Genomic DNA, 13,221 nt, shown 5'->3' with positions numbered 1-13,221 from the left:
AGTACAGAATGGGGCAGTGCTTTATTCTGTTCTGGCCAATATGATACAAACCAACCTGCTGGCACTGTGGTGAAGTGAAATGATTTACTTATGGCTCTTTTACACAGGTCTTTGTAACTCCCACCAAATGACTGGGTGGGATCATACAAATAGAGTATGTAAAACACCAATGGAGGGGCTTGTTCAGTTTTGCCATTTCACTGGACACAGAAGAGTGACCATCTCAGAAAAAGGGAAGAAGAGTACCGAGACTTCAAGTATTAAGAGGCACCAGTGGAGTGCATATGAGATCCTTGCTTGAAGTGCCAGAGGCAGCAGAGGCTGCGGTAACCGAAGCCATGAGACAGCACAAAGGAGCAGCGCTGAGATCCCGAGGAGAGTGAGGGTCTTTCTGGCCACAGCGCAAAGCAGTAGCCAGAGGACCATGTGGCTGAGGACCAGAGAGGGACTCGGCTGGTGGCTGACAAGAAGCACTGCTGTGGACAAAGACTGTACTCGTATTGTTTGTTTTATTCTTTTTTGTGGTAACCTGTTAAATTCCCTAATAAACCCCGGTAATCATGAGTGTTATCTGGAGGGTCTGTGCAGTTACTGCAATAGATTATTGAACCCAGTAGAGAAGTGGAGTGCTAGGGGAAGAAGGGTGCTCAGAATTGGTAAAGAGAAGGAGGCATGTCTAACTCCTGCCTTGTGGCACTCAGTCTTGGTTGGTGTGGGCTGGATTCTTTTTCTCCCTACTGAAGTTGGGGGAAGTCACATGTGCCCCCATGGCATTTGTTCAGCTACCTAACAATAATTAACAACACATATAATCAAAATAAAATAACTGCAGCACCTACCATTCAGCATTGGGATGAGAGGTTGAAACCATCTGTGGAAAGTCAATCATGGTAATGTGATCATCTTGATCCAAAATCAGGTTGAATTCATTGAAATCCCCGTGAATAAGCCCATGATTTCCAAGTTTGACAATTAGTTCCATCGCTTCATCATATACTGATGCAGGATCTTCAACATGATGTATCTGGCATCTAAGAGTACGTTAAGAGAACGGGTTATTTGCATATGCATATAGGACTTCCACTGCTCGTTCAGCTGAGACTGTTTAGTACTGTGGTGGCTGGTATTTGCTGTGATGCTGAAAGCTATGCCACTGGTATTTCAAAAATACAAGCAAGGTCACTGATGGTGGACAGGTCAGCTGGGCTTCTAGACTAAGAAAAGTCATGAAAAAATGAGATGGAGAGAATGATGAGGGCAACGAACGTACAAATGTGCTTTACAGAATTGATGCGTGTATGGACTGTGATGAGAGTTGTATGAGCTCCTTATAAAATGATATAAAAAATAAATTAAAAAAAGAAAAATGAGATGGAACACATAAAGCTTTATCGTGACACAGTGCTGTTAGTGATAGCATTATATTCATACATTTACAAGGGAGACAAATTACTATGACGAAATTTATGTGCCAAGTGCTAATGCCAAAGATAAGGAAATTAAAGACCTTACAATTAGCTTCTGCAGTCTGAAATTGATCAGACATGCAATCAAGATGTACGACATTATGAGTGTTTGGAAGGTGAAAACTGGAACCAAGGACGAACCGGCAGCAGCTTTAACGTACGGCATTTATGAAAGACTCACCACCAGTAATCAATCACCTGGTAAGAGTCTTTTAAGACCAAAACGTACTTGCTGCAAATGCATCTTTTCAACAGCATAAACAGTGACTACATACACAAAACACATGAATACACGAGAATCAAATAGACCAAATTGGTGAAAGGAAATGATGGAAAAGGTCAGTATCAAGAGTAGAATGAGACCAGGGCTGACTTCAGAAGAACATGTGCATATGCAAGTTCAAATCAAAGATGAAGAAAATCAAAACAAGTCCACGAGCACCAAAACATACCATAAGCATATCCTACCTGAATTTCGAGATCTCAAAGACGGATCGGATGCACCGAACATTAATGACTGCAGACCAGAGGAACTGTGCTCATGTAAAATTTGTACCCACACCAAAAGGCAAACATGGTACCAAACAAAGGGAGAGGGTGGGCTAGAATCAAGAAAGGTGTGCATCAGGGTTGTATCCTCTTACCATACTTTCTCAATCTGTACACTGTGCAAATAATCTGAGAAGCTGTATTGGGTGATGAAGAAAGCAGTGGCAAGAATGGAGGAAAGCTCATTAGCGACCTGTGCTAGGCAGATAACACAACCTTCCTTGCTGAGAGCCCACAGAGCTTGAGTTATTTCTGATGAAAATCAAAGACTACAGTCATCAATAAAAAATTAAAACTCAGCATAAAACAAAACTCCTCACAACTGGACCAAGAGACCACACTATGATAAACCAAAAATTGACGTTGTCAAGGATCTCATTCCACCTGGGTCTATGCTCCTGGAAACAGCAATCAAACGACACTGAATTGGGCAAATGCGGTACCAAAGACTTCTTTTCAAAGGGTTCAAGAGTAAAGATGCCACTTGGAAGACAAACATGCACCTGACCCAAGCCAAGTTATTTTCTACCGTCTCACACGTGGGAAAGCCGTACACTGGAAAAGAATGGATGTCTTCGAATGATGGTGCTGGCAACAAATACTGTCTTGGAGGAAGTACAGACAACAGGCCCCTTAAAGACGAAGAAGGGAACCCTTCATCTCATGTACTTTGGACATGTCACCAGGAGAGACTAATCCCTACAGGAAGACCCTCAACGAAATAGACTGATACAGTGGCTGCAACGATGAGCTCACACACAGCACCCGTGAGAACTGTGCAGGACCACACGTGGTTCTGTGTGTGATGTATGAGTCAGGCAGACTGGACGGCTCAGCACAGCAGCTCTGCTCCTGTGTCCCACTCCTCTATTCTCAACACAGTTGCCAGCATAATCTTAACACAGCAGTCAGATCATGTCTCTCCTCTGCTAACAACCCTCCCGTGGCTTTTTGTGTTAATCAAAACAGAAAATCCTTACAATGAATAGTGTGGGAACCTTAATTAGTGTGGTCACCTGCTGCCCATTATGACCATGTAGTCTCCCCTGACATACCTAACAGCCACACTGGCTTTCTCACTGTTCCCTGAACATTCAATCTCAATTCCTATGCACTTACTGCTCCCTCTGTCTAAACATGTTCTCTTAAACATTACTTGGTCTTCTCCCTCGCTTCTTTAGGTTTCTGCTTGTCAATCAAGCAGGCTTCCCTGACTGACCTCTAAATATCAGTGCCTCCCCCCCCACCTCAGTCCAGCTTATCCCCAGCACTCGTTGCCATTCGTCACCACATACATTTCCTCGATTTGCTGCATATCCCTTTCCATGAACTGTGAGCTCCACGGGGGCAAAGGCTCTGTCTAGTTCACTGCTAAAGCATAACAATGTCTGGTATGCAGCAAGAGCTTTCCTAATCTCCAGGACTGTGAGATAATCAATTTTTCTCATATACCAGTTTGTTTTATTGGTATTAGCATACCTGGGCGATTAACATAAATGCTAAAATTCACATGGTCAGAATGAATATGAGTGTTCAGTTTTCTCTGGAGTTCCTCTTTAAACCAGTATCTAACCTTCCAGAATAATATTCCACTTAATAATAAAAGAGAAACACTGAACACTTTAACATTTATTTATTGGGCTCCAAGCGAGGTCTGGTGGTGTAGTGGTTATGTGTTGGGCTGCTAACTGCAAGGGCAACCGTTCGAAAGCACCAGGCACTCCGCAAGAGAAGGATGGGGCTTTCTACTCCTGTAAAGAGTCAAAGTCTTAGAAACCCACAGGTGCAATTCTACCCTGTCCCAGAGGGTCACGGTGAGTGTCGGTAACTCGGTGGCAGTGAGCTTGGAGTTTTGGGGGATGGTTTCAGGAATAATAAATACTTACAAAGGATAGCCATTTACGAGCTCCATGACCACTGCATGGCGATTGTAATCAATTGGCTTTGGAACAGGAAATTTCCTTTCATACAAAGCCTAAAACACAAAACACTGGTGTCACAGACAACAGAGGTCATTGTTTTTTAAAGTACCATAAAGTAAACATACCTGCATACAATCAGAAGAAAGCCCTCAGGCCTGTATAAATTTACAGTTAGACCAAGTGACTTCTATAGGGCTTTGTCACTGCATAGTATAAGATGGATATAACAACAACATTTAAATTGAAATATGTTTTCATTTACATATCAATCATTCACTAAACATTTACTATACACTATGCATCATATTAGGGTTACAAAAATTAATCTTAAAAAAACCTCTGCCCTAAAGAAGCTTACAGTCTCAGGATACTTCTACTCTCAAATATTGTGTTCAAATCAGCCACCAAATCAAATCATGTTTTAGGAAATACTCTGCCTTCTGATAGGCAACTTTCCTTGATGTTTAATTTCTTCTATGTCATTGTTCACTATGCCTTGTTTGATCCTTCAAAATAACTGAGATTTAAGTTTTCTGCCCATACGCAATGCTACAACTCTCAACGGGCCCGTTACTTACTCCTGATCCCTACAACAGAAGGAATCCGGTAACGCAATGGTTGAGCATGCAGCTGTTAATTGAAAGGTCAGCAGCTCACACTCACTGGCAGTTCCACATGAGAAGTGGCTTGGCTCTCTGCTCTATAAAGATTTCATTCTACGAAAGCCAGCGTGGGCGGCCGCTCCTATAAGGTTGCTCTGAGTAGGATGTACCCGACGGCACACAATGCCGCCACCGCCACAGGGTTCCAGCTCCTACCACCAATCCTAAGTCACTCTGCAGGTCTGCCCAAACCGAGATGCTCATGTCAATCTCCATTAAAAAATATGTATCAAAAACCCAGTGGCTATTTAAATATTGGCTGATTTCAATCTGAACAACTTTTTCTGGTTTTCTTTAACTCACCTAGCAAGTCCTGCTTCTTTCAACGCTCTCTCTAATAAAAACCCTAAAATGTGTTAGGGACAACCACTCACTGTCACCTATACAGAGGGTTCTCGGCCTCATTAGTACCTTTGCCCACATCGGTTCTTTTGGAGCCAAACACAATCATGCGTCACTCCTCCACGCAGCTCCCACCTAGTTCACTGACAGTTCCATTCTCCTGAAGTTTCTTGGAACTCTACATATTTATTTTTGAAAAGCTGTTCTTGGTTTCATCCACCCCCGTGTTATTTTTCTGATTTTAAAACACAGGTTATACTGGCTACTCCCTTGGTATCTGTTCCCCCAACACATTCCCATGGCAGTATTGAATACACTGATAAGCACACAGCTGAATGTTAACATGCACAGGGAGTCCTTGGGTATGAATGAGATCTGTTCCAAATCCTGCCTCTTAAGAATTTTTAGGTCAGCTGGAACAGGTGCTTATGATTCTTATTCAGCCAGCCCTGTCAGGTAAGCACTAGACTATCAACTGCCAGGTCGGCAGTTCAGACCCACCAACCACTCTGCGGGAGAACACGGGACTATCAGCTCATGTAAAGATTTAGACGTGGAAGCCCTAGACAGGGACGCGATGTCGGCACTGACCTGATAGCAGTAGGTTTGGTGGATACTTTGTTTAGTGCCCCAAACCCACCAAACAAACAAAAAGTTAATGTTTTTTTTAGTGATTTGAAAGCTGAATGTGAAGGTGATAGGGATGAAGAATTTATTCCAAGCATGGGATGGTTCAACAGTTCCACAGTGAGGCCAAATGTACACACACATAAAATGGAATTAAAGCCAATTCAGTGATGGCACCGACTATGTTCCCACTTTGAATGCGTGTGGCTCTCAAAGGTGCAGCCAATAATCCCACCTCATGCATCAGGCTCCTAAACGGGCTTACTAGACCTCTCTGAGGGTCCCATTCCAGGGCTTTGACCCATCATTTTCCTGTTCTGATTACCGTAACAAATCACCCAAATCACGTAAAAATTCAGGTCATTTCTGTTTTGCTTTGTTGGCTATGGTCTGAAGCCAGCTTGTGCTTATGGCTTAAGTCTTAAAAAAGGCCTACACTTAGCTCCTGCCTTCCTCAGACAGAAATGGAATTACTCCCCATTCCCAATGACTTTTGCCTGCTTGTTTTCCAACTTTTTATTTCAAAGTAGGTGCCTGGCAGTGCAATAGCTCTGTCCAGCTCCATCGTAATCATGTCAATTCTGACTCATGGTGACTGCACACATGTAAGGATGCTCCACGATGTTTCTGTGGTTGCCTGTTTGGAAGGAGGTTGTCGGGCTTCGCTCTTTCTTTTGAAGTCGATCTGGCAGACCTGAACCTCCAACCTGCCCTTTGTAGCCAACTGCGTCAACTGTTTTCATGACTCGGGGACCCTGAGCAACTTGAACCTTACCCCTCGTCTCTTTTAGGAAAATGTAAGGAGCACACTGGATTCCATATATGCACTTCATATGAACATCCAGGGAAAAGACTACTACGTTTTGAAATCCCTCTAAGCTGCCTTGCACTGAGTAAGGACCATAGACTCTAAGGTGAAAAGCACGTACCACACTTGTTAAGGCCTCAAGAAGATTCCCTTCAGGATAACTAAGCATTAAATCATATAAATTAAAAGCAATTTACCCAAGAAACACCACACTGACAACCAAAAAATAACTCAGAAATGGAAGTGATTTTCCACAATTAAAAATAAAATTTAATGGGCAATAAATATACAAATGTGCTTTACACAATTGATGTATGTATGGATTGTGATAAGAGTTGTATGAGCCCCTAATAAAATGATTAAAAAATAAATAAAATAAAATTTAAAATAAATCCAATGACAAAATAATCAAAATGCAATGTTCTTTTCTTTAGTTTTATTCGGTTATTATTAAAGATGCTTATTTTGGTTTATATAAACATATTTAACCAACCTATTAATTTTGACCTCATTAATTATAATCATTAAGTTAAAAACCACAGATTTTTACCATTTCAATATGAGAAGGCTTCAAGAAGCTCATGGAAAAATTCCATTATTTTTAAATCCATTTTCCCAAGAACTTTTTGAAGCCTCTCCATACAACTCTGTATACTAACATTTATTCCAGAATGTGAAAGGAAAACACTATTGGGCAGCTTAGGGTTTCCATGGATAGTCATCATCCTGTTTCTCCAGTTAAGAGACAGATAATACGGCACCCCTCCCCACCCAGAAAAAAAATGGAAAAAAAAAACTGCTGAGGAGGTTTACGTCGTACGCATTTTTCCCGCTAGGCAAGCAACAAAGGAATTATATAGATTTGACAAATAGTATTAAGTCTAATGGAGAGTACTTCGAAGGTAATACGGTTGTTTTATAAAAAAATTAAATACATAGCTTTTGGGGGGAGAAAATTTTTTTGGTGGGGGCATCCCTTCATATGTATGAAAAAGCTAAACAGATACACATTCACACACACAACTGAGGTACTCACATCACCAATCACTTTATGCTACTCTTTCATTAATCTTGTAAAATGAATATGGTTGTTACATATTCATAATAATAAAAAATACCAACACGTAGAAAGAAATCATCAGGAAAATATAAAATAGAAATAACTAAAAATTAAAAGTGACTGTCTCTAGAGGTTGTGACTGGACGGAATATGTGGGGAACAGACAGCTTTTCATTACAGTTTTTGTGCTAATTAATTACAAAATGTAAAATTATTAAAAAAATACCTTCATATAAGCAAATTCCTTCATGGCAGAGAGACGAGATAAATAGAGCCAGGACACATTATGCCTGTGTTTATGGTAATCACGCTTGTTTTTCAGATTTCGAAAGGAGGTTCTTCCTAATCTGTGCAGCTTTAATGCAAACTGATTTCCTTCTTCATTTGCAACTATGTAAATATCTGTAGCCAAGATTAAAAAAAAATTATTGCACTTTAATTTAAACAAACTAATTTTAACTTCTTAACTTTGCTCTGAGTCAAATATGCTAATATACTTCAGAATATTTTTCAATCAGCAGAAATCCGTATATCCCAAGCATGTACAGAATCACTTTACAGCCCTAAATGAAAAGCTGAAAAGTTCAAGGGCGCTTCTAAACATTCATAGAAAAAATTCCATTATTTCCTATTCTACTTTGGCATGAACTTTTTGAAGCCCCCTCACAGTAACTCATCCCTCTAGCAAAGTACCCACTAAGAAGATAAACACATTAAAACAATAAGGAAAGAAAAGGAGAACCAAAAAGCCCACTACAATAAAGCAGGACACATTAGAGTGAGCAGCTGTAATAAACAAAGAGGCCTAAGCACACCAAAAGAAGCAAAAAGCAAAAGCAAGTCACCTCTTATTAGTACTTACAGAGAATGCAAACTGACTAATGTTCTAATCACAAGACAGAGTAGACTTTAAGACAAAAATCTGGACAAGAAAGATCAAGATGGACATTTTATAGTGACCAAGGGTGACTTAGGAAAATGTAAGTCACAGATCTATATGTACCCACAATTAGGGCACTTAAATCCATAAAACAAACACAGAACGAAGGGGGAGAAAGGGATAGCAGTGCTACAATAATCGTTGGAAACCCCCAGCCTGGATAGAACAGCTAGCAGACCAACAAGGACTATAAACTAACCAGACTTAACAGATACATTTAGAACAAAACTCAACTCAAAACTCACTGCCACTGAGTTGATACTGCCAGTGATGACCCTATAGCACAGGGCACAACTGCCCCTGTGGGTTCCCAGAGTGTAATTCTTTACAGGAGCAAAAAGCCTCGTTTTGTCTCTCGGAGTGGCTAATGGTTTTGAACTGCTGGGGCCTTTCAGAGAGCAGCCCAAGTGGTAACCATCATGGCACCACAGCTCCACACAGAGAACACTGCACTTCAAAACAGAACACATATGAGGGAGCATCAAAGACTTCTTAGAAACATGTCATTACTTTTCCCTTCCACTTTCCCCCAAACTTTTAAAATCCCCTCACACATTCTACTCCAGTTGCACAAGGGTCAGTCTCGAAGACAAACTACATTTTAAGGCACAAAGAAAGTCTTGATGAATTCACAAAGACTGAATTAATACAAAGTATTTTCTTTGATCACAACAGAATGAAGCCAGAAATCAGTAACAGAAAAAGAATGCAATATCAAAAAGCCACCCTAGAAAATAAACATATGAAAATTACAACTACGCTCTATTAAACTACCGATGGGTCAAAGAAGAAATCAAAATGGAAACCATACATGTCTTAGAGTCAAGTAAAAATAGAAGCACAACATACCAAAACTTATAGGACCCAGGGAAGGTAGTACTCAGAAGGAAACCGACAGTATCACAAAAACTTAACAGCAAACCTAAAAAAGACCTCACATTAACAGCCCCTCAAGAACGGCAGGAACTCGAGAGAGAAGAGCAAACTACGAAGAAAGGACACAACAAAGACCAGAGCAGAAGTAAATGAAGTCACAACAGAAAAATAATACTCAGCCAAACTCCCTGCAACTGAGGCTATCCCAACTCCTAACAACCCCATTGGACAGGACACAACTGCCCTGGTGGTGGCTAACATTGTGGCTCTTTAAGGGAGAAGAAAGCCTCATCTTTCTCCCTCAGAGCGGCTAGTGGTTTCCAACTGCTGACCTGGCCAGCTAACAGCACGGTGTGTAACCACTAAGCCACCAGGGCTATTAGAAAAACAACAGAATCAATAAAACCGGAAATACGTTTCTTTGAAAAGGTCAGTAACATTGACAATCCTTTATATTGAAGGATAAAGAAAAGATACACATAAACCAAACTGAAAAATGAATGATGGGACATTACAACTGACCTAAGAGCAATAAAAGGAATTATGACAGAATATATTGAACTTCATGGCAACAAACTAGCTAACAAATTTTTAGAAGCATGCAACCTACACAAATGTACAAATTCTTAGATGCATACAACCTACCCCCAAATACCAGAGAAAATAAAAAGAAACCTCCCAACAACAAAAGAAGTCCTGGACCAGATAGCTTCACTGAGAAATTCTATCAAACATTAATTAAAGAAATGATAACAATACTGTTCATATTTTTCCCAAAGATGGGAAGGAAGCAATTTTCTCAATGAAGCAAACATCACATACAAAATATACCGAAACTGTATTCAGAACCTGAATGTGTACACTTAAACCATAAAATTCTTAGAAGAACAGGGCAGAGGCAATGATGTCAGGCTTACCACAAGCAGCAAAGGCAAAATAAATAAAATTTGATTAAAACAAACAAACAAACAAACAAACAAACAACATTGAAGACTTTACCAAACAGGAGAAAAGAAAGGGACTGGGAAAATATCTTTGGAAACCATGTATCTGACAAGAATCTACCAACATATAGAAGTGCACATGTAGAAATTGTTAAATTGGTGTTTGCTTTGCTGTGTATATTCTCAAAAACAAAGCCAAATAGGAGAGAGAAAAAAACCTCTACTAAAGAAGACAGGTGAAATCGGTAACTACAGGGGATATGAAGCTGTGTGTAAGATGGTCTGTTAAAAAGAACTCGGTCCCTGTTTGTGTGTGTCGCACAGGGAATACATACATTGGTTCAGTGCTGTGGGAGAGCTTTCTCTGTGCTTGCTACACATCTAACATTAGATCACATCGATCTTTTTGCTGTGATGCAAACATACAATCAATTTCTTCTAGTTCTTTGTTATATATTTTTAACTGTTACAAATGTGCAATTTGCCAGATGCAAATCAAAGACAAAGTATTTGTTAAAATTTCAATTATTCTTGGTATAAACAATTTCAGTAATGGCGTTATAAAAAAACCCATCATATCATTGTAAACGAGGGTGAGTGTAGAGTGGAAACCCAAAGCCCATCTGTAGGCAACTAGACAACCCCTTACAGAAGGGTATCGGGGAGGAGACGAGCCAGTCAGGGTGCAAGGTAGCAACGATGAAACACACAACTTTCCTCTAGTTCCTAAATACTTCCTTCTCCCCACTATAATGATCCTGATTCTACCTTATAAATCTGGCTAGACCAGAGGATGTACATTGGTACAGATAGGAACTGGAAACACATGGAATCCAGGACAGATGATCCCTTCAGGACCAGTGGTGAGAGTGGTGATACAGCGAGGCTGGAGGGAAGGTGTGGTAGAAAGGGGGAACTGATTACAAGGATCTACATATAACCTCCTCCCTGCAGGATGGACAACAGAAAAGTGAGTGAAGGGAGACGTTGGACAGTGTAAGATATGACAAAATAATGATAATTTATAAATTATCAAGAGTTCGTGAGGGAGGGGGAGCGGGGAGGGACAAGGAAAAATGAGGAACTGATATCAAGGGCTCAAGTAGAAAGCAAATGTTTTGAGAATGATGATGGCAACAAATGTACAAATGTGCTTGACACTTTGGATGTATGCATGGATTGTGATAAGAGTTGTACGAACCCCCAATAAAATGATTTAGATAAAACAACAACAAAAAAACCCACATCAAACCAATTATCTATAAAGCTAGTACTTTCCTACTATTTGGAAATTTATTGTTTCCAAATATTTTTCAATTTACTGTTTGGTTGGGAAAAAATGGAAAGATGAATACTTGTTCTAGGGGCCACGTGACACACACAGTAAAACAAAGACATCATTTCAATACTACTGTTAGCACTTACCTGATTCTTTGCCAACACCCATCTGGTTTCCAACAGACTCAACTACCTGCCTAGAAGAAAGTGTCTTCAAAGCCAAGTAGTCATAGCCTGCGTTTGTCAGCCGATAGCCTTGCACAGCTATATGAACAAAGGAAAGAGCACGCTATAGTTAACTGCATCGCCAAGTAACAATAGCTCCAGATATTAGAATTACGCATGTAATGTGTGCCACTGTGTCAAATCTGAACTTGCATGACCTAATGGGTCAGAGCAGAAATGCCACACGGGGCTTCCAAATGCTGCCATCTTTTCTAAAGGCCACTGCCGCATCTTTCTCGATGGAGCAGCTGGTGGGTTTGGACCACCGACCTTTTGGTTTGGAGCTGACAGAGTTCCTTCCTAGTTTGCATTTCTCCTCTCAAAATATGACCTGAGAGTGACTGATGCCAGCCTGCAAATGTTTTGTCACTGGTTTTGAGACAAGATAACTTCAAAAAGTGAAATAAAGTGTAAATTCAGAAATGTTTACATTTGACCAGCTCATTTCATGCCGTTGACTTTAGTAATAAAGAATTTGTACCTGTATTTTGAATTGCTATTTTTCATTTCATTTCCTTCATTGACTCCGCTTCATTGTTAAAACTCACCCTTCTCCACAGATGGTCAGATAAGTACTGCTCTAGGGTTCTGTGGTGAGTACATTTTCCAAGATCTCTACTCTAAATGCTGTTTTGCAACATGAACTTGTGGTTCCCCTATGGGAACCGTGCTCCCCTCCCCCCTATGATCTAGGTGGACCCCTGTTATGACCAACAGAATACACATAGGTATGCTTTATCACCTACAGGTCTAGCACATCAGCTGGTCTGGCAACTTCCACTATCTTGCCTATCGTGGGACACCTGTTTTTGGAGAAGCTATCCCACTGCCAATGAGTGGATTCCAATTCACAGAGACCCAATAGAACAGAGTAGAATTGCTCTATAGGGTTTCAAGAGCTACAAATCTTAGAAGGAAGTATACCTCCTCATCTTTCTTCTCTGGAGCAGCTGGTGGGCTTGAACTGCCAACCTTTTGGTTAGTAGACCAACACTTAACTCACTGCTTCACCATGGCTCCTTCTGGGGAAGCTAGTCACATGAAAAAGTAGAAATGGTAACTCAAAATACTTACTTTTCGTGCGCTCCCAAGCTATGAGCTTATGCTTCACCAATTCTCTTAAGACTTTATTACAGCCACCGTGTTTAAGACTGGCTATGGAAGCCACCAAACTGCAGGGAACTATTTCATGATTTTTCATCCCCATTTCAACCTGAAATTAAAAGGATCATTATGTGATTATAATCGCCATAGAGCCATTGTCAATCAAAACCTTGCTAAGAAATTTATTTCTACCTGAAATTTTTCTGGCCATGCATTTCTCCAAACAGTTTAAAGCATAACTATCTCTTCCTTTGAATGTATTTTTTATCACAATATAATATATAATGACTGAATAACTGATACTCACAGAGTCTCCTTACCAACTCTATGTAACTAAAGGAAATTTGGAGTGCTTAATATAGGAAACAGTCAATACTAAAATACATCAGCATCTAAACATATGCCTTTTAAAACTATG

General features: G+C 40.3%; 1 protein-coding gene across 2 annotated transcripts in view; it reads right to left on the bottom strand.

Annotated features, from left to right (window-relative positions):
- RIOK2 (RIO kinase 2) overlaps positions 1-13,221 on the bottom strand; it is a 33,077-nt gene that overhangs the window by 12,434 nt on the left and 7,422 nt on the right. For both annotated transcript variants that reach the window (XM_004703472.2, XM_045285362.1), the window contains exons 2-6: positions 12,774-12,912; positions 11,622-11,738; positions 7,663-7,838; positions 3,902-3,990; positions 840-1,031 (exon numbers count right to left, since the gene is read on the bottom strand). In XM_004703472.2, the coding sequence (XP_004703529.1) occupies positions 840-1,031; positions 3,902-3,990; positions 7,663-7,838; positions 11,622-11,738; positions 12,774-12,912 (713 nt within the window). The remainder of the gene's footprint in view (positions 1-839; positions 1,032-3,901; positions 3,991-7,662; positions 7,839-11,621; positions 11,739-12,773; positions 12,913-13,221) is intronic.

Source organism: Echinops telfairi, unplaced genomic scaffold (assembly GCF_000313985.2).
Source record: "Echinops telfairi isolate 266 unplaced genomic scaffold, ASM31398v2 ScPeMD7_7469;HRSCAF=8507_1, whole genome shotgun sequence".
Classification (NCBI taxonomy): Eukaryota; Metazoa; Chordata; class Mammalia; order Afrosoricida; family Tenrecidae; genus Echinops; species Echinops telfairi.
Note: the sequence above shows the minus strand (reverse complement) of the source record. Positions and strands in the feature narration are given on the sequence as shown.